The following is a 26,929-nucleotide window of genomic DNA, read 5'->3' on the forward strand; positions in this document are numbered from 1 at the left end:
ATTTTGCCCTTCTTCTCCTCCATTGGAGTTTGAATTTGTCATGAGGCAGAGAGAGAGATCCCAGGGCAGGTTGCTAGGGGAATGCTTAGCAAGGACCAGCCATTCATGTTGTGTTTTCTTAGTGTCCTGTTTGTCTGACATTCCCCTCCTCCAAGAAGCCAAGTGTGGACCTGTCCTTTCCCATAGATGAAATACGTCTGAGGCCAGTAGAGATAATTATTGATCCACTTTTTTTCTCTTAAAGAAAATCATCATTAACAGGTGTCCCACTGGGTGACTTTCACCTGTTGTCTTGGTATGCCAGACTGCTATGACAGCTACCCCACGGTGGGTTGGTTTAAATAGCAAGCATTCTTTAGGTTGTGATTTCAGAGGTGGGAAGTCCAAAGTCAAGCTGTTGGCAAGGCCATGCTTCCTCCCAGAAATCTCTAGCATTCTGGTTTTGCCCTGATGCAATCCTTGGGGCTCCTTGGCTTGTATCTCCACCTCCTGTCACATGGCGAAGTCTACTCCTTGTGTCTGCTCTTCTGCTTTCTGCTAACTGCCAGCTTCCTCCTGTGGCTTTCTCTGACTCACTGCATCCAAATTTATTCTGTTTTTAAAGGACTCCAGACATACAGATTAAGGCACACCCTGCTTCAGTTGGCCACACCTTAGCTAATAATAACATCTTCTAAGAGTCCTATTTAAACAGGTTCATACCCCAGGGATGTGGATTAAGATGAAGAACATGTATACCTGAATGTGGTTAAAGAGGGGAAAATTTAGGTTGTGTATATGCCACTAAAATAAAAATTAAGAAAAGATTGAGTACATGCCTTTGTTGGGGTACATTTCAATCTGTCACACCTGTCTTCTCATGATTGGCTTATCTTCCTTCTTTTCTGCTTCCCTCTTTTCCCCATCTCATGTAGCCTTGTGGGAACACATGCCTTTGTGGGCTGGTTCCCCGTGCACAGGTACTTTCTTCTGTGCTCAGATGGAAGGTGATCCAGGGGCACAGGCTCCCCTGTGTGTTGCCATCTCATGGTGGTGGGATTCCTCAGCTGGGATGGAACACCTGATTTCAAGAGAATGCTGGCAGGAGGAAGAGCCTAGAATGTGGGTTCTAGAACATCCTGGGTAACTTTGGCCATTAAGCTTTTACGGGTGTCACTTTTTTCAACCATCGCATGGGTTTTCTGATGGCAGATAGGCAGGTCCCACTTGAGATACCCACGTCAAGGTGCTTGGTCATCTCTGCAGAGGGCCGTGCCCGACTCACCAAGGAGGGAGCTGAAGCTAAGTGCCCACTCCACCCGATTGTTCCTTAGTGCTAAGATGCAACACTGGCATCACACCCCTCAGTGTGTTCTGCCACTTCTGAGGATATTAGTTCATCTCTTCCAAGAGGAAAGCACAACCCCATGATCTGCTTGTCTTCTATCCTAGGAATGGGTATAAGGCTTTAGCAGTGACCCTTCTCTCTGCTCGTCCTTCCTAGTGTGTGTATGCTTGTGTTCCTCAAAGTGCCCTGTGGTGTGTGCTGGCACACCCTGTTCACGCCCAGCCTCTCCTTGTGCTTCTCTCATAAAGGCAAAGCCCTTCTGCTTCAGTCTCTCCAGGTGCTCCAGGCTCAGAAACATGGGTTGTCCCGTGTGTGCCTGGCAATTCGTCCATCTTGCATGCTTCTCCGGAAGAGGGAGCCTGGCAGGTTCAGTGAAGGTTGTGGGAAGCTTCTTAAACAAGCCACAGAGAGCTGGACCATCAGGAATGTGTCCAGAGAGGGGACCTAGAGAATATCCACGTGAAGGAAAACACCCATGTTCTGGAGGAAGGGTGTGTGTGGCTGAGCACCAGGGAAATCTTGCAAGCTTGGGCAGCTGAGGGAGGATTCCAGAACAGGCCTATATATGGCATCAAGATGGAGGTAGCAGCACTGAGGTGCTTTGGGGGTGTGCTCATCCCAAAGTCTGGTGACATGGGAGGTGGCTCCTGTCTTTTCAGCCCAGGTTGGTGTCTTCAGGTGTTCCATGAGCTGGGTTGGTTGTAGTGTCCTTGGGACACTGGGGATGGGGTAGCGTCTCCTATGTCACTGGTCATTAGTTGTAGCGAAATTGAGGGTGAGGGAGCCTTTCCTGGAGCACTATGTTAGTGAAATATCTGCTGTCTTTTCCCCATGAAGTATTTTTATGGAACTTCCTCACATTATGGAATTTCAAAACATGTTATGAGTATACTCACTAGCTTGTCATATTGATGCATATACCTGTAATAATTATGTTAATTAACAGCATCTACTCTTTTTTTGTCTTTCCTGCCATTGGAAATGTCAAGAATTCTCTGTGCCTGGAGCCTTTTAGACATTACTGTTTTCGTTATCTTTTTTTTTTTTTTTTTAAATCTTCATTTTATTGAGATATATTCACATACCACGCAGTCATACAAAACAAATCGTACTTTCGATTGTTTACAGTACCATTACATAGTGGTACATTCATCACCCAAATCAATCCCTGACACCTTCATTAGCACACACACAAAAATAACAAGAATAATAATTAGAGTGAAAAAGAGCAATTGAAGTAAAAAAGAACACTGGGTACCTTTGTCTGTTTGTTTCCTTCCCCTATTTTTCTACTCATCCATCCATAAACTAGACAAAGTGGAGTGTGGTCCTTATGGCTTTCCCAATCCCATTGTCACCCCTCATAAGCTACATTTTTATACAACTGTCTTCGAGATTCATGGGTTCTGGGTTGTAGTTTGATAGTTTCAGGTATCCACCACCAGCTACCCCAATTCTTTAGAACCTAAAAAGGGTTGTCTAAAGTGTGTATAAGAGTGCCCACCAGAGTGAGCACAGGGAAGAGCGCTGGGCTCTTCCCTGTTCACTCGCCGTTACTGAGGGAATCCTGGTTAGTTTCTTTTCTGTCCTAGTTTGCTAATGCTGCAGAATGCAAGACACCAGAGATGGATAGGCTTTTATAAAATGAGGGTTTATTTGGCTATACAGTTACAGTCTTAAGGCCATAAAGTATCCAAAGTAACACATCAGTAATCGGGTACCTTCACTGGAGGATGGCCAATGTCGTCCGGAAAACCTCTGTTAGCTGGGAAGGCACATGGCTGGCGTCTGCTCCAAAGTTCTGGTTTCAAAATGGCTTTCTCCCAGGACATTCCTCTCTAGCAAGCTTGCTCTTCTTCAAAACATCACTCACACCTCTCTGCCACTGAAGCTTATTTCATTTCCTTTCACATCCCCCTTTTGGTCAAGAAGATGTTCTCCGTCCCAAGATGCCAGGTCTACATTCCTCCCCGGGAGTCATATTCCACGTTGCCAGGGAGATTCACTCCCCTGGGTGTCTGATCCCACGTAGTGGGGAGGGCAGTGATTTCACCTTTCAAGTTGGCTTAGCTAGAGAGACAGGGCCACATCTGAGCAACAAAGAGGCATTCGGGAGGAGGCTCTTAGGCACAATTATAGGGAGGCCTAGCCTCTCCTTTGCAGCAACCGTCTTCCCAAGGGTAAAACTTATGGTAGAGGGCTCAACCCATCAAACCACCAGTCCCCTATGTCTGTGGTCATGTTAGCAACCATGGAGGTGGGGTAGGCGAATACCCCTGCATTCTCCACAGGCTCCTCAAGGGGGCACTACATCTTTTTTTTTTCCCTTGTTTTTCTTTCTTTTTTTTTTTTTTAACTTTCCCTTCTTTTTTAAATCAACTGTATGAAAAAAAAGTTAAAAAGAAAACAAACATACAATAAAAGAACATTTCAAAGAGACCATAACAAGGGAGTAAGAAAAAGACAACTAACCTAAGATATTCGTTCTTTTTGAATTCAATGAAATGTTGACCCTAGACACCACGAAGATGTTCAAGGATGATCAAGCCAGTCTGCCGCTCAAAGATAGGATAATCTCTTTGAGGACAGGAAAAGCTGAAGCGGGGCCTGGGCTGGTCTGTCATGAGCAGGTATCTTCCGGGCTGTGGGTTGGTGGAGAAAGCCAAGGTCAGGGCAGCTGGGAAGGTCAGAAAAGTTTCACAGAGGACAGAAGGCTGCTCGGGACCCTGCAAGAGTGGGTGTGACGAGGCTGTGTGGCTGAGATGCAGGAAGATCTGAAACACATTAGGGAGACATGCTGGATTCTGGCTGTGCAAGGGTTCAAGAGAAAAAGTCTTGCAGCAGGCTTGGGGCAAGGTAAGGGACCTGGGAAGTCGGCATTTATGATTGGGTGTGTGAACCAGATGTTGTCCCTCCTCTCCTCTCTGGTCTTGGGAGCTTTTTTTAAACTTTTCTTTTTTTGGAGGGAGCTCTGTGTGGATAACCTGGGAAAAATGATCAGGAATCAAGGATCTCAGAAAACACTGCTGCGTGGAAGAAGCCGAACTCAATTTCCTTGACCTAATTTTAATGCCAAAGAAACATGGCATATGTATATTCAACCCAGGCAGAGAAATCTGGAAATCCCACTTATAAGCAGAAATGCCTCCCGAGTCTATTTGTCTCTCTGCTTGTAACTTACAATGAATTGTGCAACTTTTTTTTTTTTTTTCTTTTTTTTTTACGAAAGCACACAAAGTTCAAGTGTCAGAAATACTCAGGTCACAAGTTTGCAAAGATGAAACATGGTGTGCTTTTTTAGTTTTATTCACACACCATACTATCCATCCAAAGTGTACAATCATTGGCTCTCGGTGTAATCACAGAGTTGTACATTCATCACCATGTGATGGTTTTTAAAAAGATCTCAGCTCAATGCCTAGCACACAGTAAATGGGCAATGAGTTGTCGTTATTGTCACTGTTGTTCTGAGATTTTTTTCAAGGTAAACTTTTAAGTTCCAGAGCTGTTGATGTCCATTTTGGCGGCCGCAAGCTGTACCAGGTCTTGAACCCTTGAAACGTGGCTGCTCCAGACTGAGATGAGCTTTAAGTGTAAAAATACATGGATTTTCAAGACATAGTATGACACAGAGTGCAAACTATCTCATTTGTAATTTTTAAAATAATGAGCACATGTCAAAATGATAATATTTCAAATATATTGGGTTAAATGAAATGTTATTAAAATGAATGCCCTCTGTTTCTTTTTACTTTTAATGTGATTACTAGAACATTTAAAAAATGACATGTGTGGCTCCCATCGTACCTCTGTCAGAGGGCCTGGAATCTGCTGGACCTGGTTTGGATGATGGCTGGGCAAGCCTGGCCAAGATACATATGGAGTTTCAAAGAGTGTTGGGACTCAAGGGTTTTGAGTTCTCTAATTGAATGTGAGTAGCAAATATGAGGTGCAGGTTGCATCCAAGGAAGCAGGGGAGAACCTCAGAATGGCAAATAGGGGAGAACCTCAGAATGGCCACCTTTGCCTCAGAGAGTGGCAGGAACCCCCATTCACTGCTGACAGCCGGGGATCCAGAGCTGCCGCTCCCAGCCAGCTGTGTGCAGATGTCTCTGGCCAGGCTTGGGTGCTCGGGCACTTGTACGGCCTTCCCGGTGGCTGGACCCCATCTGTACCACCCACTCTGCACTGCTTGCCATCCCTTCTTCCTGTTGGGAATCCTGCATTCGACCCTTTGCCTACCTGGGCTGGAATGTACCTTCTCTTATTTTGTCCCACCTGCTGGGCAATCTTGTCCTGTTGCTGTGTGTATGTGGAGAGGATGGGCCGGGTGAACCTGAGAATTACCCAGCAGGAGTAATCGCTGCTTGACCTTGATGCACGGCCTGTGAAAAGTGGGACATTGAGTTGATGCTGAGGGCATGCCCTCCCTTGCGTGGTCTTTCCTGGCTCCCCTGCACACTTTGAGTTGCCCCTCTCCAGAGTTCATTGTTGGATTAGCGGTGGTCTCCACCCCAAACTGGCAGCCCATGAGGACCTGGGTTGGTTTGGGTTGACCCGAGGATACCTGGAGCATGGTACTGGCAAATTGCAGAATGCGTGTCCTCCCAGCAAGCACTACTGACTTGTCTTAGAGCAGGCCAGTTTATCAGCAACTTTTTATTGAGCAAGTGCTCCAAACAGCTCAGCCATTACAGTCAGAGTTCAGAGTCTAGTGGGCAAGATAAACTAATAAACAGGCAGGCAATCCAGCATGGTAAGTGATTCAGCAGAGGCATTTACAAGTTATGCTGGGAGCAGAGGAGGACACTGGTTAGTCTAAGGAGGAGTTAGTGGCAAGGGAAGCAGGACTGGGTTCTCATTATTTATTTACCTAACTATCTACTCCACCGACTATGAGATCTTGCAACATAGTCTGGTCTCTTAGTTATCTTCGTATTCCGAGCCTTAGTCGATGTACGGGAGCACAGGTTGCATGAAAATCTAAATGGATTTGTCTGTGCTGATAAATGCCCGGCTCATCAATCCCTTCTCCTTTGGCCAAGCCATGTTACATGGTTCCAAATATGATTTCATCAGCTCTTTTCAGAACAATCCAAGGTGGTAAGTCCCCCTAATCCGAAGGCCAATGCCAACCACAAACACAGTTGCCCGTTAACTCTGTGAATGCATGAGATTCGATGACTCTGGCTCGCTCACCCAAGCACAGCCTCTCCCACTGCTTTCTAAACGCCCACGCCCAGCAGACTTGGCCACATCCTGCAAGGCACAAACCCTCTGGTTTCCTTCAGCAACTTGACATCATTTTCCAGAAGCCCAAGAAGAAAGAGGAAGGCACCCAGGCTGCATTCCACATGATTACAGTTCTGGTTCTGTTGCCGATTAGCAGATGAAAAGCAGCTCGGCCCCGAGAGATTTTCTACTTTTCCCACGAATTTGAAGGTAGTGATCTTTTCATTGCTTCGTGGTCTTTATGCCTGCTCTCCTTTCTTTGAACGCTGCTCCCAGGGTCCCCAGTGTGCTGGCTCTCTCAGCCGCTGTCTGCCCATGCTCTCATCTTGGATTTTGACTTCAGTGCTTGCTGTTTTCGGAATCTGTGGCTGGACAAGAGGCCTTAGATATCTCCTGGCTGTTTCTTAAGCATCTGGGTTGGCAGGGTTTTAGGTTTCTGCAGACTACAGATGTCTGGATTGTGTTAGTCTTACTTTGTTGTATTTTGCCAGAGATATTTTTTTTAAACTTTTGAGTAATAGAGCCAAGCAGATAAATCCAAATTTTCTGTTTTTCAATAACTGTGGTCTGGAATTTTTTTCAAGTTGTGTAATCATTGATTTCCACAATTTTATTTGCATCTATTAAATGTCATTCTTTGGGTGCTCCTGCTGTGACGGGGGTACTGGGAAGGAAAACTTGAAATAGCAGCTTCCAAATATGTCCATTCTTGCAGTTAGCGAGGGGATGGAGAGTGATGTTTTACTACGCCTGCATGGGTGTCATCAGCCATGGGACGTGGGGTGGCCTCAAGTGACACTAAAGAATGTCTCCAGGAGCCCCTCCCAGAGGATGGAATCTGAGGCCCTGGGACCTTGGTGGAACTTGGTGAGGCATCCTGTCCAGGCTGAGTGTGGACGTGGAAGTCCCGCATGTGCCACCCTTTCCTGTGTGTGAGCTCGTGGCTGGGCACTGGGCATTCGCATGTGTCCCATGCCACCAGGCTGCTGGGCCAGCGTGGAGAGAGGTCACGCAGAGCAGCTGTGTGCAGGTGGAGGGAATTGGGGGCTGCAGGAGGCTGTGCCCCTTGTTCTCCTTCTGCTTGTCCACTGCGTATGGGGTGATGGGTGGTATCTACTCAAGCACCAAGTTCTGGGAGTGGTCTGTGAGTGTACAGAATGGGGTGGGGACTTGCTTCCTGTCCCCGCATAACTATGTGATGAAGCTGTCTGCTGATTCTCTGTCCTGAATTAGACTTCTTTCTTTCTTTCACTTCTTCTTCTTTCTTTCTTTCACTTCTTCTTTCTTTCACTTTTAATCTTTAATATGCCTTGAAATGTCTGAGGTAGACCCATGAATATTCTCCTTTGAACCCATCCCTCATTGGATGGGCGATACTTTGAAGAGTGAGCAGGTTGAAGTTGGGGATTGGAGGTGACTCCGAGAGACACAGGCAGTAGGAGCCTAGCAAGTCATCAGATGTCTTAGTTTGCCAGAGTGGCTATGACAAATACTGCAAAGTGGGTTGGCTTCAACAGCAACCATTTATTGGCTTATAGAGTGAAGACTTGAAGTCTAAAATCAAGTTGTTGGCAAGGCCTTGCTTTCTCCTGGGATGGTAGTCTCCCAGCACATGGCATTCTTGGGCTCCTCTCCGGCTTCTTCTGACTTCTTGCTTCCACTGACAGATTGAACTCCCTCTCTTTAGAAGGTGTCCAGCCATGTGGACTAAGGTACACCCAGATTCAGTTCAGCCACACCTTAACTGATAACACCTTCCAAGGTCCTGTTTACAAATGGGTTTACACCCACAGGGATGTGGGTTAAGACTTGAGCATGTCTTTTGTGGGAGATCTCTGGGCATTCTTCTCCACAGTTGTAGAGTTGGGTAGGGATGCCTGTCTGCCCAGCAAGTGGCCACTTAGGGTGATGATATGACTCAATGGTTAGAAAGGTCCTTTGTCAACTCTTTAGTGGTATATAAATATTAGTCCATGTTGTAGCTGATGCAATGAACTGTTCACAAAGATTAAGTCCACCCTTTTTTTTTGAGAAGCAGCTCAACGGTTAAGCATGCGATCTCTAGAGTCAGGCAAATCTGGGTTCAAATTCCAGCCCTACTGCTGCCCTCTCTGAGCCTCAGTTTCTTCATCAGTAGCATGAGGATAATAATTAAACCACTTCCAGGGGTTGCTGTGAGGACCAAATTTGTATATATGCACCTAGAACTGTGCTGAGATGATAGTAATCCCTCAGGAAGGATTAATGATTTTTTTTAAATGCAATTTTATTGAGATATATTCACATACCATATAATCATCTGAAGTGTACAATCAGTTGTTCACAATATCATATAGTTGTACATTCATCATCACAATCAATTTTTGAGCATTTTTATTAATCCAAAAAATTAAAATAAAAATAGAAATAAAAAAAGAACACCCAAAACATCTCATACCCCTCCTCCCTCCCTATTATTCATTTACTTTTTGTCCCCATTTTTCTACTCATCTGTCCATACACTGGCTAAAGGAAGTGTGAGCCACATGGTTTTCATAATAATGATTATTTTTGAAGATGAGAAAATCAACACATGGAAAAATCGGAGAGAAAGGCTAAAGACTGAATTCATTGGAACATCAATGTCAAGCTTTTTGTGGGGGTCATTTTACTATCTTTCTTGTAGCATGGTTTAACGTTCTTGGGAAAATCTAGAATGAGGCGAAGATACATGAAAAGAATGAGAACAGCTGAGATCCCAGGCCCCAGAGATAGTCAGTTGGGCAGCAACTTCCGGATGGAAGGGGGTGGCAGGGAGAGTGCTGCCTGTGCTGGAGGATTCCCCAGTGCAGGGTTCTGGGGGTGGTTTGGGTGAAATAGGATCATCTTGAACCTTATTCACATTGTTGGGGGTTTGACTTGCATGTGGTCCTTTTTCAGAAGGTGTTGAGCAGAGGGAATGGCCCAATGGGCAGTGCATGCTGTTCATGGTCAGGGCTCTTTGGAGTCCCATCACCCTGAAGTGACCTCACTGATCGATTGATCGCTCATTGGATTTTGGTTAATGCCCCCAACAGCTTATCCCATGTAACCGGCTTCCTGCCACCTTCTCATTTAGTTGCTGCCCCTCTTCTTCCCATCCTTTCAAGCTTTTCCTGACCCCTGATGTAAAACATCAGCACATGCCCCTTCCCCTTTGAACCCTCCCTCCCTGCTTTGCCTTGCTTCATTTTCTCCATAACACTTAACACCATTGTCTGAATTATTCAACATTAACTTGTTTATGTTCTTTCTCTCTGGCACTGGAATGTGAATTTCGTGAAGAATGTTCTCTTTTTTCTCGAATGTATCCCAGGGTCCATATCGATGTCTGTATGGTAAAGGTGCCTGATCAGTAGTTATAGATTTGAGGCATGTTTTGGTTGTAGGTGTTAATGACTGCCTGTTAAATTAATGAATGAATAAATGGTTAAGCAAACCCCCAAAAACGTTTGGCCCCTTTGAATGGTTCCTAACTCAGCATGTTTCAAAAAAATCTGCTTTGTTAGAGATGGGTGGCACCCTCTCAGGTGGAGCCCCCTTTGCCTAGTTGCTGAGTGACATGTTCTCTCCCTGATGGAGCCTCACCTAAAGGAGAACATTTCTATTCTGCAGAAGGCTGTCACTCCTGAGATTTGTAATTACATCCCTCCTCTCAGTTTTCGTTTGCTGATAGGGGGATGGCTGTACATTTCTGGCCAGAATCCCTTGTAAGATGAGTGTAATGATTTGGAGAGGGCCTTGTTAGAGATCAGAGAAGGAAAACAACACTGTGGAGGTTCCTATTACAAGGTAAGGCATTCCTGTCTTCCAGCGACATTAGCCTGGCTCAAAATATGACTACAGAGTTGGCGTACCTGTTTGGACATGATTAAGGATAGAATGGTCCTATGTAAGTGTACCAGTTTAAATTAAGCTAAGTATTTTATATATGTGGGATACGTGTGTGTATGTCTTCAAATTGTTTTAGCTATTGTCCTTGTCATTGTTCTAGGAGGTAGGAAAATAGGGCCTGGTATTTTCCCCCTTCCATGCTGTTGTGTATATAAATGGGAGCATTACGGGGATGTGGGGACCCTGCTTACTGAGTTGGAGTTGGGAGCCTGGCAGAGTCAGTGATTGGCTCATCCACAAGAAGCTGTTGCCCTGGACAGGTTGCATCTCTTTTCTGGTCCTCAGTCTTTTGTGATCTTTACCAGTTGTAGATTGAATAGTGATCTCGAGGAACTCCACCTTTTCTCAATACTCTATTTAGCAACCACAATTTATGTAGTTATATACATATATAATATACATTTGCATGTTGATCTCTGTGTGTCCATGCTGCTTATTGACAACCATATATGCCTTTTATATGTATTATAATAAGTAATCATGCATAAAAGTGATGTGACGTCTTGGTAGAAGTGCTCTTTCTTTGGCTCATTTCTTAAGGAGTATGGTAGAGGTGAGTGAACTCCGGGGACAGACTTTTTCAGGGTTTCCATTCTGCCTCTATGCTTGAATTTTCTCTTACGGTCATTGGGAGGAATAATGGTAAATTCACAAAGAACATGAAGAATACTGCCTGGCTCAAGAAAGTGTTCAGGAGCGTTTTTGATGGTGGTGATGGTGGTGGTGGCAGTGATGATGGTGATGGCAATGGTGGGGGTGGTGGCGGTAATGATAGTGATGGTAGTGGTGATGGTTGTGTTGGTGATGGCAGTGGTGGTGGTGGTATGATGATGATGTTGACAATGGTGGTGATGACAATGGTGGTGGTAGTGATGGTGGTGATGGTGATGGTGGAGATGGTGGTGATGGTGATGTGGTGGTAGCAAGGGTGATGGTGGTGATGGTGATGATGGTGGTGATAGTGATGATGGTGGTGATGGTGGTGATGGTGGTGGTGGTGATGGCAGTGGTGGTGGTGGTGATGCTGGTGATGGTGATGATGGTGGTGATGGTAATGATGGTGATGATGGTGGTGATGGTGGTGGTGATGGTGATGGTGGTGGTGGTGGTGGTGATGATGATGATGGTGATGGTGGTGGTGGTGGTGACGGTTGTGATCGTGATGGCAGTGGCGGTGGTGGTCATGGCATGATAATGATGTTGATAATGGTGATGATGATGGTGGTGGTGATGGTGGTGATGATGATGGTGAAAGAGGAGGGAGGGGAAGGGGTATATTCTGTGACTCAGGTCAGTATATTTGCTGTTCCATTTCTGACTTATTCTTGACCTTCAAATCCTTGATTTTCACTTTTTATCATCTTTTTTCCCTGCAAATTTTATGTGTCGCTAAATTAGAAGAAGTTCATTCTTAAGAAACCATTATATTTGCATGTAGTGATTCCCTTATCCCTACTTCTGGAACTTTGAGGTGCAAGCCACAAGATGGAAATGATAGCAGTGGTTTCCCTGTCTGCTTGTAGTTTGCCTTATGACTCTCAAAACTTTACTGATGCTGGGCTGTTCTTGTCCCCTCAGTTAAAACTCCGTGGTGACCTGTTCTCACTCTTGGGTGTCCTTGGGTGGTGAACTTGGTCCTGTATCATTGACAATCTTTTTACAAGCTCAACATGATCATACTTCAGATAAGCCAGAGTAAGCACTGGGTGAATCTTGATGTTCTACACTGAACGGGGCCCTCTTCTCCTGGGTTATAGGACTTGGAAGTTCTGGGGGCTTGCCCACGAGAGGGAGATGGGGTCAGGGAGGATATGGGATCAGACCAAATAGAAATGCTTCCTTATTTCCTGGATTGACTAGTGGAATATGTGAAAATAGGCTGGAATGGAAAAAGATGGCACAGAATAAAGCCATGCTACATTAGGGACACTTATTCTTGAACAACTGTAAAAAAGAGCTCAAGGTAAATGAAAATTGAGAAAGGGAACAAAAAAGAGGCCAGGGAGGAAATGGGTTGCAGTGAGTTTTGTAAGGAAGATTTGATAATGAATCGTTCCATTCGCTTAGCCCAACGTGGATTGAGCCTCCTTGAAGGAGCTCACAGTATGGGCTGGAGGAAGTGAGTCTGCCTTTAGGAGCTCATGGTCTGGCATGGGGGAAGTTGTGTCTTTGAGGAGCTCCTGGTCCGTGGTGGGACGTCCCATCTTTGAGGAGCTCATGGTCTGGGATTGGGGGAAGGGGACTTTGAGGAGTTCACAGTATACTAAGCGATTATAGATAAAAGTTTGGAGCAAGATTGGCAGATGGGTAGGTGGGTGATCATTCCATTTGAGAAGAAGTTATTTAGTGCTTGCTTTGCACCAGGATGTGGTGGTGTTTAAGACCAACACGGCACTGGAGAGAGCAGCACCTCAAAGCTGTGAGTGTGTGTGTTGGGTGGGTCTTCTCTGCAGTCCCTACTGCCATGGATGTCCATCCCCATCTTTTTCACGTAGCCCATTCCTGGGGACCCACAGTGCCTTTAGAGAGGTTGCTGAACAAGGGTATATATAACTTGGTCAATAGGAGGAGAGTGTTGTATAAAAGATTCTGACAGCCCTGCAAAGCAGTGGTCTGAATTCCCAAGGCTCTTGGAGCAGTTTTGAAGAATAGCAGTTCCAAGACAACGTGTAAAAATGTTGGGTGTTTCAGAGCCAGACAGCTCTGGAGCGTTCCCCTCTCCGAGTGGGAGCCAAGATTCTTAAACATGACTTTGGAAACCCCTGTTTGACAAGGGAGCTGACAGGTGGTCTGCAGACCCTCAGCTGGGAGACAAAGCATCCAGGCAGTCTAGACCTGCGTGTCACTAGTTCCAGGAAACTCATAAGAAATGTCCTCTCCCCACGCACCCTCTCAGACCCAGCAATGTAAGCTGTGGGGGGAGAAGGAACAGGGCTTCTGACAGGAAAAATGGGCTCCGTGAAGCCGAAGCATTCACTGATCATGGTTTCTTTCACTTGATTACATCTCAGCTTTTAATCTTTGCCAGTTGATGGCTGAAAAGTGGCACCTCATTTTTATTGTATTTTTCATTCATCTGATTATTTCTGAAGTTGAGCATCTAAAAAGAGACAGATGAGATGTCTGTGGCATTTCTGTTTATTTACTCAATTAGCCATTCCAATCCTTTGCTTGTTTAAAAAATTGGATTATTTTTCTTTTCTCTTGGATTTGTAAGAATTCATTCTATTATTAATATTAACCTTTTATCTGCTGTATGGGGCAGGCCCTTTGCTAATTTCTGAGGGTTTTTTGACTACAAAAAATACTGCTTTGTCATTCCACCTAAAGTATTTCAAGCATTCCAACCAGCTGTTTGTCTGATTTTGCTTATGGTATGTTTATTGTGCAAAAGCTTTAAAGTTCGGTTTGTTCAGATCTACACGTCTTTCACTTTGTTTTTGTTCCCTATGTAAGAATGTCTTTCTTACTCCAGGGTCACACAGATATTCTGTTGTATTTTAATATAAATTTCTGCTTTTCCCATTTTGACCCAGTTTAATATTTGACTCATGTGGAATTTATATTATTTATGTTTTCCATTGGAAGAATGAGCCAGTTTTCTCAACAAGATTTATTGTATGCTCTGTCCTTTAACTTATTTACGATGATACCTCTATCCTATTCTACATGGGTGGCCTTAACAGAGCACATCTGTCTCACAAAGTTCTGTACATAGAGCCTGAGATTTTTAAGCTTGCCTGTTATAATCATTTTCACATGTTAAATTTTTAGAAATGATTTGTAGTAGTTGGCTAACCTTTTATTTTGGGAGATATCATTTTTCTTTTTTATTGCTTGGGCAACATTTTTTTTTCAGGGTGGAAAGGAATCTTTGATACACCTCATTCTTCCCCTAATTCAGATGGAGAAAATTAGTGCCGGAGAAGGAACATGATTTGTGTGGGGACTTCAGATACTTAGTCAGGAAGCCTGGGTTGGCCTTGGAACTTTCCAGCAACTCGGGCACCCTGACACCTCCTCCTTTTAGGTGTTTGCTTTGTCATCTGTGGGGGCCCTATGATTATAACATAAATAATGAGCACCTTCATATACTAGCTCATCAGCAATTTAAATCCAGCCCTGTAGGCCTGTTCTCCTCCCTGCTTCCAGCCAGGCTGAGGCATCTGTCTCTGCTTCCTTGGATCCCCCTCAACCACTTACCTGTATGTTGCCTGGGGAAGGCTTTTATCTCTGTACTTCACTTTTCTCTTTGCAAAATGGAGATAAAAATGCAACTTTCTCCCTGGTTATTGTGGGGATTAGTGAGATACTAGGTCAAAGGCTTGGAGCAGCTCTAAATCATTTGTCTGCATGACATAAGTCAGTGGAATAGTGCAGAGGCTGAGCAGGTTCTGGGAGGGCAAGTTAGGGCTCCCTGATTCTCCTGCTGGGTGGCCCCGTGGCCCAGGCACCCCATGCAGCAGGACTTGTCCGTGAAAGTGGAGTTTTTCTTCTTGGATCTCTATTGTAGGAGTGCAGAGACCTTCACCAGAAACCTCCAAAAGATTTCACTTCACTGTCCGCTGGTCAGAATTGGTCCCCCCATCCATTCCTAAGCAGTCCTAAGCCAGGAGAATGGAATTGCCATCTTGACTTAGCCAGCAGTCTTCAAACTTGCTGCTCCGAGGACCCCTTTACTCTCTTATGTGCCTCTTTCTGTGGTTTATATCTATTGATAGTCACCATGGTAGCAATTGAGACTGATGAATAGTTAAAATATTTATTAATTCATTTAAAAGCATCAGTAGCCCATTGCATGTTAACATATATAGCATTTTTAATGAAAAAGTGATTGTATCTTTCAAAACAAAAAAAAGAGAAGAATGATATTGTTTTATTTATTGTTTTACAATTCTGTTATATCTGGCGTAATACAGACAGCTGGATTCTCCAATTTGCTCTTACATTCATTCTGTTTCAGTATGTTGATTTGGTTGAAATACTTTGAGAAAATCTGACCTCAAGTAGAAATTGAGTTGGAAGAGCAAGCATTTTAATAGCTTTTTCAGATTACTGTCAATTTTTTTATACTACACCAAAACTTAAGTGACGATCTCTTAGTGTCAAAGTGGAATCTGAAACCGTGTCAAGGGACATTTTCTTCTCTTTTATATTAAAATCCACTGGTTTCTTTTGCACTTTGAATGGATCTTTTATCCATGCATGCTTTTGTAACTTCATGTATTGATCATTTGGAAAATATTGGTTCACTGACTTATGCAATATTATGTCAGAAAATATTATGCCAACAGATAGTGGCACATTTATTATATAAGACCCCCAAAATGCCCACATTTGTTTATATTACTTATTTTATCAGAAGAGTCTTAGAAAGCTTTCAAACTCATTTGGATATATGCACGTTTCCCAAAATTCTAATTTTCCCTTGAAAGCTCGAAATTTATCATTGGCAACAATCACTATCAGTTGTTTTCCTTGTTGTGATGAAGCGCTCTGTTTGTTTTTGAGGACTTGTGACTACCTGAGTCTGAATAACCATGTTTTGTCCGTCAGAAGTTCTTTCCAACGCAAACGATGTTCCCTGAACATGCAGTTGGCTAAGTGAGCTGCCAGCTCACATCTCCCCATGCAGAGAAGTGCTGTACGTGGGTGTTCCTGTTTGCTAAAGCTGCCAGTGTGCAAAATACCAGAAATGGATTGGCTTTACAATGGGGGTTTATTAGTTTACAAATTTACAGTTCTAAGTCCATGAAAATGTCCCAATCAAGGCATCAACAGGACGATATCTTCTCTGAGGAAAGGCCGATGGCATCTGGGGTTCCTCTGTCACGTGGGAAGGCACATGGCTGGGGTCTGCTGGTCCTCTCCTGGGTTTAGCTTCTGGTTTCCATGGCTTTCTCCAAAATGTCTCTGGGATTCTGTCTTAGCTTCTCTGGGCCCTTCTACTTGTTTCTCCTGGGGCATTTCTGTCTTTGAGCTCTCTTCAAAGTATCTCTACCTTTTATCCTGTCATAGAGGATGCCAGTAAACTAATTAAGACACACCTTGAATGAGTGGGGTCACATCTCCATGGAAACAACCTAATCAAAAGGTCCCACCCACAAAAGTTTTGCCCCTACAAGATTCGATTAAAGGAACATAGTCTCTTCTGGGGTACGTAATAGATTCAAACCAGCACTGTGGGCTTCCTATTTTGTCTCACAGAATAGTAAAAAGATGTTTATTCAGCAGTTGAGATTTAACAAAATTAATTTTTTTAACTGTTCATCTAGGATGTTCTTGAGTGGAAATGACAAATTTTTCTTTTTTTAACTGTGAGTATGTCATGGTGAGGAATATGAGGACGACTAACACAGATTGGTGGTGTGGCCTGATTTCGGCCAAGACACCAGTAGTTTTACCCACCCTTGCTTTCACACCATCGATGCCAATGTCAGAACAAGAGAAAGGCAAGAACTATTATGAAACTAGTTCGTAAGGACCTTGGTCAATCTCCTGAAAGGCCGTAGAGACCTCTAGGGTGTCTCCAAGAACCATTGGGTTGGACCAAAGCAGGATCTAACCCTAGATTTGGAGTCACCTTTCTGGAAGTCACACGGGGGAAGGAAAATCTAGACAAAATAGTACTCTGTGAGTGAGAAAGAGGTGGGAAATGAATCACTGAGTAAGTGCTGGACAGAAACACTATACTACACAGCTGTGCATTTATACTTCCTGATACTTCGGTGTTGCGTATCAAGTACGTAATTGTTTTCAGTAGATGGTAGGCTTTCTCTGCTAAGTCCATTGTCTCCCTGGGTAATTCTGCTTGGGTGTAGCGGTAGCAAGAAGTACATGAACAGATGATGACACCCGACTGAGTGGGACCCGTTGGAATCACGGAGAACGTTGGACTATTGCAGGGGAGAACTCAGGGTGATGTGAGCAGTGTCACATGGGGATCACATGGGAAGTGAGGTCTGGGGAAGCCAGGAGAACCTATCAGAGGCCCCAGGAGCCTGGCATTTGGGCGACAGATCCTGGGCCTTGAGTGTGAAGGCCAAAAGGTAGGGCAATTGTAATGGAGACAAAGCCACAATGAGGAGGGGTTTAAAGAGGGGAAATTTATCTACTCACACACTTCGAACGGGTAATCATAGTAGAAGTGATAATAGTAGGTGCATTAACTGAGCACCAGCCAGCACTGTTGTGCGCACTTTATGCATCTGTGTGTTTTAATAAGCTTCACAGTGGCCCGTTTTACAGAAGAGGACACTGAGCTCCACAGCTTGAAGGCTTCTCTCCATAAGATCGGAGAGCGTGTTGGTGATTTCAGAAGAAAAGTTGCGCAAGGAGGTCTGAGGGAGCAAAAAGCAATGGATAATGGGGCAAATGATTTTTTTTTTTTTTAAATGACAGGGACATATTACCCTTTAGCATTAACAGGATTCTTTTTGCCTAAAATAAATAACTGAAGGTAATGAGGCGTTGGGAAATTGTGATTGATCTATTTACATAATACATACCTTTTATATGTATGGGTCTTAAAATGGTATTAGGAAGCAGAATCACAACCTTAAAGGAATGGTGTATTGGTAGTCCCTGAGATGGTGAGATTAATGTGTTGATTTTCATCTGGGAATGGAGTGCAATGTCTTTTTGTTTGAGAACCCGCACAGATTCTGCTCCCTTCGGAGGACTGCTTGATTTTTTTTAAAAAAAAAAACATTTTTCTTTTACTCTGAGTAATTCAAGACAGTTTATACGTTGAAAGCTGCCTAATATTTATAAAAGTTAAAATATTTAAAATAAAGTAAGACAGAGGAGCATGATATATACAACCTACTCTTAATGTTTAGAAAATAGGAAGATAGAATGATATAACAAATGTGATAAACCTGTAGTCCGGATATCTGGTTGAGGGGGATGTTGGACTTCTAGGTATTGTTTCTGTATTATTTCTGCAACTTTCCTTTAAGTTTGAAGTTATTTCAAAGTAAAAAGCTGTAAAAACAAAGCAAAAGCATAGCAAATGCTGCCAGCTTTGGCTTCTTAGAAGAATGGTGAATTCTAGGTGCTGAATTCAAAATAAACACGTACGTTCTGTCTTTCTGAGCTGAGTGGTGTGGGATGCAACTTGACGGACAGGTCCTGTTGCTGTTTCGTGGCCTCCTTTGAGCCTGGTGACATCATGACCCAGGCATGATGTTGCTGGGTACAGCTCGAGAACATGGCCTGCCACCAGTGAACATCAAGGCACAGTCGTCTAACAAATGATCAAGAATTGGGGAACTGCTTGGCCAGGCAATTCTGGCTCAGGGCCTGTCATGAGGCTACGGTCATCTCAAGGTTCGACTAGGGCTGAAGGATCTGCTTCCCACAGGGCTGGTGGGAGGACTCGGTTTCTCTCCCTGTGATCCTCTCCAGAGGGTTGCTTGAATCTCCTTCCAGCATGGCGCCTGGCTTTCCATAGCATGAGTGATCCTAGAGAACAGGGCCAAAGCCACAAGGCCTTTCATGACCTCACCTCAAAAGTCACATGCTGCCCCCTCTGCCATCCTTTATTGCCCCAGACAGCAGCTCTGATTCGGTGGGGGAGGATAGCAGGAGGTGAGGACTGTTGGAGGTCATCGGGATGGCTGGCTGCACGTTGATGCCATGAGCCAGTCAAATGCTGTTGGAGTTGACCATCCCCTAGGGTTGAGTGAGTGTGGGTGGAAGTGGCTGGGTGCCTGCTGATTCTCACTTGCCAAAGACCAATGGGCCTCTCCCCTGTTGTTCTAGCTCACTTCAGGCTCCTGGCTGTTTCCTGTCTGGTTTTGAATCTGGGGTGGAGACTCCTTTTTTCCCAATGGAAAACCATCTATCCCCTTTGTGCAGTATACCTGCTGGAAGGTATTGAATAAATACTTGTCTTACAAATTTTAGAGACATAGAAAGACAATTTAAAAAAATAGGTATTACAATAATAATAACCCCAACTCTTCTTTACTAGAGTTCCAGAATCTGTCAGGCATTGGCCAAGTGACTTTTTTCAATTTATCTTCACTCAGTCCTACACCAGCCCTTATGATCTTGGCATTTCTGTCCTCAGTTCATGGAAAGGAATGTGCAAGTACGCGGAGTGAAAAGTTTCCTAAACTCATGGAGTCTCCAAACGGCTGAGCTGGGGTTGGCACCCTATCTGTTTGACTTCAATACCTTCTCCATCCAGGATGCCACACTTTTTTTTTTTTTTTGGCTTTTATAAAAGGGGTTTATTTGGTTACAAAGTTACAGTCTAAAGGCCATTAAGTGTCCAAGGTAAGGCATCAGCAATAGGGTACCTTCATCGAAGGAATGCCAGTGGCATCAGGAAATCCTCTGTAAGCTGGGAAGGCACGTGGCTGGCATCTGCTGATCCCGGGTTGTGTTCTAGCTCCTCTCTCAGTTCTGTGGGTTCTTCAAAATGTTGCTCTTGGGACGTTTGTCCTTTCTAGCTTCTCCAGATCAAAAGTCTGCTTTCAATGGCCATCTTCAAAATGTTTCTCTCAGTTGCAGCAGGAAGCTCCTTCTGTCTGAGTTCTTATATAGTGCTCTAGTAAACTAATTAAGGCCTGCTGAATGGGTGTGGCCACGCCTCCATGGAAATTACCTAATCAGTGTTATCACCCACAGTTGGGTGGGTCACATCTCCATGGAAACGTAATCCAAAGGTTCCAACTTAATCAACACTAATAAGTCTGCCCCCACAAGATTGCATCAAAGAACATGGCTTTTTCTGGGGGACATAATATATACAAACCGGTACAGGCTCAGAGGAAACACATAGTAATGCCCCATTCTGATGGGCCTCACCTGTTTGCCAAGTACATTCAGCCTGAGAAAATTGTTAGAGCTGCACTATCCTTTTTGTATCCACTAGCCATATGTGGCAATTGAGTACTTGAATTGTGGCCAGTCTGAATTAAGATGTGCTACAAGTATAGGATTTCAAAGACTAAGTACCCCCAAAACCCCACAGAATATCTCAATAGTTTTTTATATTAAAATTGGAATTATATTTTGGATATACTGTATTACATTAAATAAATATATTGCTAAAATAATTTCATTTGTTTTTTTTTCCTTTTTGAATGTGGCTATTAGAAAATTTATATTTATATTTATAAATATAAATATAAATTTATATTAGGCAGCACTATTTTGGATTATAGAATGTAGCTGCCATGAGAGGAGTATGACTGTAAGGTAGTCTGAGTGAAGCTGCAGGCTTGGGTCAAGAGAGGGGGTGACAGAGAAGAACCAGCACAGCTAGAGCTGAGGATTTGAGGGAGGTCTGTCTCCACCAAGAAATGAATGGACATTTAGGTGATTCAGTAGAGTTTGTATTCTGCACTGCTCATAACTAGATAACTCTTACTTTTCCTTTAGGTTAGGAGTCTTCTAAACCAGAAAGCCTTCCCTGACTTGTGTGTTCCCTTCTGTACATGTGCAGATCTTTTTCCTAACTTTATCCCATCATGATAAAATTCTGTTTTCATATCTGTCTCTACACTTCCAGCTCCACCAAATTATTGTGAGCACTTTGAGGTTATGAACCTTGTTTTATTTATCTTTGTACCTGCAACGTTTGGGACAGAGAATAAACCAATGTATGTTTATGGAGACCAGGAAAAGGGAAAAGGGGACGGGGAGAGGCTCTCTGGTCAGTCTTAAAGTATGAGGAACCTACTTGATTGGTGTGGGAAACTACTTGAATCCCTACTAGACTCCAGGATGCCACACTTTTATAGACATTTACAAAGCATGAAGGGTGCCATTTGATGCCACAATAATAACCTTGTACGAGGAGACAGAGGTTCAGAGAGGACCCCCACCTGCCTGGGAGAGCCAGCTGAAGCGTGGTAGCCCAGCATGTGCCCCTGGCCCGGGTCTCTTTCCCTTATCCCACAGTAGCCTCCATGGGTCGCAGTTTGACTTGCAGAAATAAGGAAATTTTCTGGATGTCCTCTCAGAGCCTTCAGGGGAAGCTCTGATGGGATTTTCATTACAGTCACTTCATTTCTAAGTGTTCCTTGTTCTGACATCTCTGCCTGGAAGTGTTGGGGCTGGGCTGGGGCTGGGGTTCCTGCTTGCTGTATGCCCCCGTGGCTGGGGGAGAAGGCCCTTATGTCTTGTCAGTACAGCTGCATCTCTGGAGGAGGAGGGCCTGTGAAATCAGCATTGGTTCCAGCTCTAAATCTGCATTGTTGGGACTTCCAAACTGATACATGACTTGCTGGGTTCACACAGTTGGCCCTGTCGAAGGTTTCCTCTGTAGGAATTTAGACATGAATTTGTTTTGACAGTCAGTTCTCCGGTTGTCCGGAAGTGGGATGGGCATGGAAATCAAATGCATAGTTTCCTCTCTAACCTAAAGATTCCAAATCCTGATTCTCCTGGGGCATTTTCAAGTCCCCTTCTCTTTTCAGGGATATGCTGTAATTTTCAGGCATACACTAATGTCTTTTACTACCCAAATTCACTGCCTTTCTTCTTTGGGGACCAAATCTGGGAGGATGCACTTCTTACTAAAACTATCTGTTTATAACTCTGCTCCCAAGAAGTTTCCACCTGGACCAGTGTAACTTCCCTCTGTGAGTATTCGCTAGCAGAGAACGGCTATAACTTAGTTCTTAAACACGCTGCCCACACTAAATTCTGTTGTAACTTTGGATTGCAACAGAAGTGAATAACGTCCCTCATGTCATGGAGAAGCTGTCCAGGTCATCAGCTGAGAGCCTGTCATAGGCTCTTCAATCCGGGTCTCTTCAAGGATTGGGCGGGTTTGGAGATTTAAGAAGTGTTGCTGCAGAGACGACTCAACACACACCCGTTTCTTTTTCTCTTCCAGTCTGCAACTATTGCTGCCACAAGAAATGTGAAGCCAAGGTAAGAGTTGCACTTCTTTTCCCATGGGACTTTTTATGGCCAAATTGGCCTCTGTTGAATGATACGTGTGGAAGGGGGACCCATCTGGAACATAGCCACTGAAATGGAATGCCCAAGGAAAGGAAAACGGGCAGTAGATAATTTTTGATGGGCTGTATGTATACTTTTTCATCTCAGGAATCAACCAAAGAGCTATGAGATCCACGTTTCTATTATGGAATGTAATTCTCAAGAATTTGATTTCAGATAAGAATGGAATGATTTTCTCTTGGCCGTGTCGCCAGAACATTCTCAATAACAAAGTGATCCCTTGTTTCTAATTACACAGACAAGCTACTTTTCAGGGTCTAGAGAGAGGTGGGAATAGAGACGGTCTAAGGACATTAGCTTGGCCATAAGGATATTTCTGGCTTCTCTTGGAGGGTAGTTGCTCATAGATGGACTGGGATTTGCAGTGGGAAATCCCACTACTGTGGAAATCTGGAAAACCTGAATTAAGTGATAATTATCCTGAGTTTGCATGTTCTGAAGAAGTTAAATTGCTGAGTGGCTTCCCAGTAAGCCCTGGAGGCCTTGGTATGCTTCACTGGGTTCAGGACTTTTATTAGCTGGAAGGGAAATGGCATAGAGGTAGCTTCTAGAGAGTTGCAGGCACCCCTTGGAATAGCCCAGGGTTTTCTTCCTGGAGTATAGGTACTGCCCCTCTTGGGTTTTCTGGATATTGGGGTTGGTAGGAGACCTCCTTGGTGGTTTAGGGAGATAGGATTTTATGGAATCTTGGAATTTTGCTGCTTTTATGATCATGCGTCAACTGTTCCTTAGGTTTTCTCATTCGTCTGTCCTCAGATTCTGAGCAGAAGGCCATACTTCACATTTTTTTGTGAAAGGGCTTCACTTGGACGTGTTTTATATGTGAGGTCCAGAGTTCCTGGTGGCCCCTCCCACCCCCAATCACACACAAAGTTCTAAGAACTACAGGCTAGCCTACCCTTATTTTTTTTTCCAGTAGATTATATGACTTTTCTTTATAAATGTTGTATTATGGAGCATTCTGAACATAGGCAGAAGTAGAGAGGATGCACCGTACCGTACGTACCCATTACCAGGCCCCAATACCAGCAATCACCCTCGTCTGTCGTCCCTATCCTGTGTCCGTCCCCCGCCTTTCCCCAGATGCCACGGCGTCTGCGTTTTAAGCTGTTGTGAAAAATGAGGCACCCCCTGGCCAGGTTTCACTGGACTTTTCTGCTACCACTTTGAGTCTCACTCTGGAGAAAGCTTCCCTTTTCCAGCTCAAGCGAGATGCTTCTTGCTCATACACAATTCGTAGGCGTGACTGATTTCCGTCCTTGGTTTATTTTAGTCTACTCTGCCCACAATCACATTCCTTTCCTGGTAGTTCTGTATATATGTGTTTGTATCTATTTTACTTTCTATTTTAGTGACATATATACAACCCCAAATTTCCCATTGTAACCACTTTCAAGTGTGTGATTCACTGCTATTAGTTACATTCAAATATTGAGCTACCACCACCACCATTCATTATTCCAACTTTTTCATCACCTCTAGCAGAAACTCTGCACCCATTAAGCATTAACTCCCCCTTATCTGCCCTTCTTCCTCCAGCCCCTGATAACCTGTAATCTTCTGCCTCTCTCCATGAAAGTTGCTGCTTCTAGGTATTTTATATACGCCAGCTCATACAATAGTTGCCCTTTTGTGTCTGACTTATTTCGCTCAACATAATGTCTTAAGGTTGATCCATGTAGATGCATTTTTCGGAACTTCATTCCTTTTTATGGCTGAATAATATTCCATTGTTTGTGATATATAATTCTGTATGCTTTTAATCTAAGTGATTAAGTCAGAGCAGCGGTTCCTGTATGTGGTGGTGATTGTGGAAAATACAACCTTTGGGGGATATTTCAGAGTTTGGAAAGGGCCTCCCCTTCTCCCCTCATGAGGATTTAGATGTGCTCCCCTCATCCACATGGGTCTCTGCTGTGGAGACCCCTGTAAACCACCTGCCTGTGTCTTCTCACATCCTGGGTAATGGATATATAGCTATTTGTACTCTCTTTAACCACAGTTTGTGTGCAAATTTCTTTGAGAGGCTGTTAAGATTTGGTTATGAACTCAGGTGTGTTAGGATTCTCCAGAGAAAACAAAACCAATGGGAGATTGTGTGTGAGAGTGTGTGTGTAAATATTAAGAGATTTATTATAAGAATTGGCTCACGTGACCGTGGAGATTGGCAAGTCCGAATTCCGTAGGACAGGCTGCAAGTTGGAAACTCTGACAAAGTTGGCACTGAATTCCTCAGGAAGAGCTGGCTAGCTGAAGTAGCGATAGAAATTCTTCTTTTTGGTGCTGAAATCCTAAGTTCTTCCTTTAAGGCTTCCAACTGATGGATGAGGAGACTCCATTCATTGTGGAGGGAGGTGGCCTTTGTTGATGGTAGATGCAGTCAGCTGTAGATGCAGTCAACTGACTGTGCATGCAAATCCATCTATGGATATACCCTCACAGTACAAATCAGGCCTGAACTTTCTTCACCCAGCTGGGCCTGGACATCATAACCTAAGCCAAGTTGACGTGAAATTAACCATCACAACAGGCTTTGGCCTATTGTCAAATCCGGTTTGGCCGATTACTGACTGAGTAACAGAGTGCACTATGTGGAATGTGGATTCCGCTGGCCTCAGTGTCCTCCTCTGTAAGGTGGGATCACTTACATTGACGTCTGCAGGCTGGTGGGGACATGGGATGAGCATTGATGGCTGGGGGCCTAGCGTGCTCTCTGGTGCATGGTTAGCGTGCCATACACCCAACTGTCATTGCTGCCACTACCCATGCCACCATCAACTCCACACCAGGCCTGCAGTACCTCCTCTGTAGAACAGAGGTAATGGAGGATCCTTTCTGCCAGAAACAAGAGTCCCTGCTTGGGCCTCTCTGGCTTGCTTCACAGCTGGTGCACAGGGCACAGCAGGGAAACTGGGACCACGAGCTGGTTGCTATATCCCAGAGACCGTGGGTGGTATTTCCTCCCAAGTGAGGCTGTGCCGTTCAGATGGCAAATGGAGTCAGAGACCTGAGCCTCAATTCCAGTGGGTATTTTTTTTATCTGCTTGAGCAAGTCAGATTCTCCTGAGCCTCAGGTTCTTCATGCATAGACTAGGTTAATAATGTCTCCTACAATGCACATAAAAATGATTTTCTTTTAGCCGTTAATTCTGATCATAATAGTTATTTGTCTTTAAGTTGTAGGGTAGCTAAACATACTTTATGCACAATGACTTGGAAATTTGGGATTCCCAGTAGTTTACTCCTTGTGATGCTGTGCTTATCTGGACCGTGTGTGCTGTTTGGGGCATTGTGACCTGCTTTCTACCCAGCAATCAGTTGATTCATTAGCAAGAGGCGGGGATAAAAGGAAGTAGGGGAAATAAGGCAATTTTAGGAAGGTAGATTTCAGCGAGGAGACAAAGCGGAAGAAGAGTTCCCAGCTGTCATTGCCCCAAAATGAGAAGAGAAGCAGAATCTGTGTTGCATTGAGATGAAGATGGCATTCTGTTGAGACTTGGCAAAGCAAGGCATTGAACATCTGTGCAAAGGGAGCCATGCCTTTGCAATTTGATGATGACTCAGATGTTGGTTCCTTCCACATCTGCCTATAACTGGGCCCATCTGCTTTTTGGGACGTTCATTTGGTTCATGAGATTAAGTGTAATCTCTGAATCATCAGATTCAGATTGCATTGCAACCTTAAGGTCCCACATGGGGACTGCACATGAGTTGGCAGAGCTGGGACATGCACACAGGGTAGTAACAAGCAGCTGTCTCGCCAAGGGCTTCCAGGCTCAGCATCTCCCTACTTCAGGATGTCTGCTGAGCCACCTGGCCCATCTCACTGGCTCCAGAAGGCCTTCTCAGACCTCCTGAGGCCCACCGTCCATCCCTCCTCTTTCTGGACACTCCTTAATTTGTATCCTCCTTGGATGTACGGAGCGGGGCTGCTGGCAGGGTGGAAGCCACCTTGCAGGCTTTGCCGAAAGTGAATGCAATGAGAGGAGAGAAGTCCCGGGCTCTGTCCATCCTCCTGGCTCCTGCAGATGACCTCTTCTTTCTGTGTGCTTTCTTCTTCCATTCCTGGGGTTGCCCAGGCTTGGAGCCTCGGCATAGCCTCCAAATTCCAACTTGATGAGCTCCTTGGGATCACTGTGCAGCTCTTTTCCCGGAAGAGGCCACCCCAGAGACACCAGGGAAGGAGAAGGAACTGTCTCCTGCCCCAGGGCTCCCTGCAGGACCCCGTCTCCTGATTGCGTCTGCTGGCCTCTTGGATCAGGGGGTCCCCAAGTTCTGCCTGAGTTTGGTGCAGAAGCTTCAATGACTTTATCCAACATGCTCAGGCCAAAGACACCATCTTCTAGATGGTACCTTTCATGCACCGGCAAATATAAGGTCCAGAGCCTCATACTCTTCAGAAACCATCCACAGACTTTCATCCTGGGCATCAGTGGATAACCAATGGGTTCACTGACACGTTTTAACTGTTAA

The 26,929-nt window shown here is 44.4% G+C and overlaps 1 protein-coding gene across 5 annotated transcripts in view; it reads left to right on the plus strand.

Moving 5' to 3' along the window:
• TNS3 (tensin 3) overlaps positions 1-26,929 on the plus strand; it is a 390,960-nt gene that overhangs the window by 122,512 nt on the left and 241,519 nt on the right. For 4 of the 5 annotated variants that reach the window (XR_005217079.1, XM_037837214.1, XM_037837219.1 and 1 more), the window contains exon 3: positions 22,329-22,366. Coding sequence is in view for 2 of the 5 variants with exons in the window: in XM_037837214.1 (XP_037693142.1) it covers positions 22,329-22,366 (38 nt within the window). In the remaining 3 variants the exon portion in view is untranslated. Of the gene's footprint in view, positions 1-6,642; positions 6,770-22,328; positions 22,367-26,929 lie in introns of those variants that run through there. The other variant, XM_037837217.1, reaches the window with a different exon arrangement.

The sequence above is a fragment of the Choloepus didactylus genome, chromosome 5, assembly GCF_015220235.1.
Source record: "Choloepus didactylus isolate mChoDid1 chromosome 5, mChoDid1.pri, whole genome shotgun sequence".
Classification (NCBI taxonomy): Eukaryota; Metazoa; Chordata; class Mammalia; order Pilosa; family Megalonychidae; genus Choloepus; species Choloepus didactylus.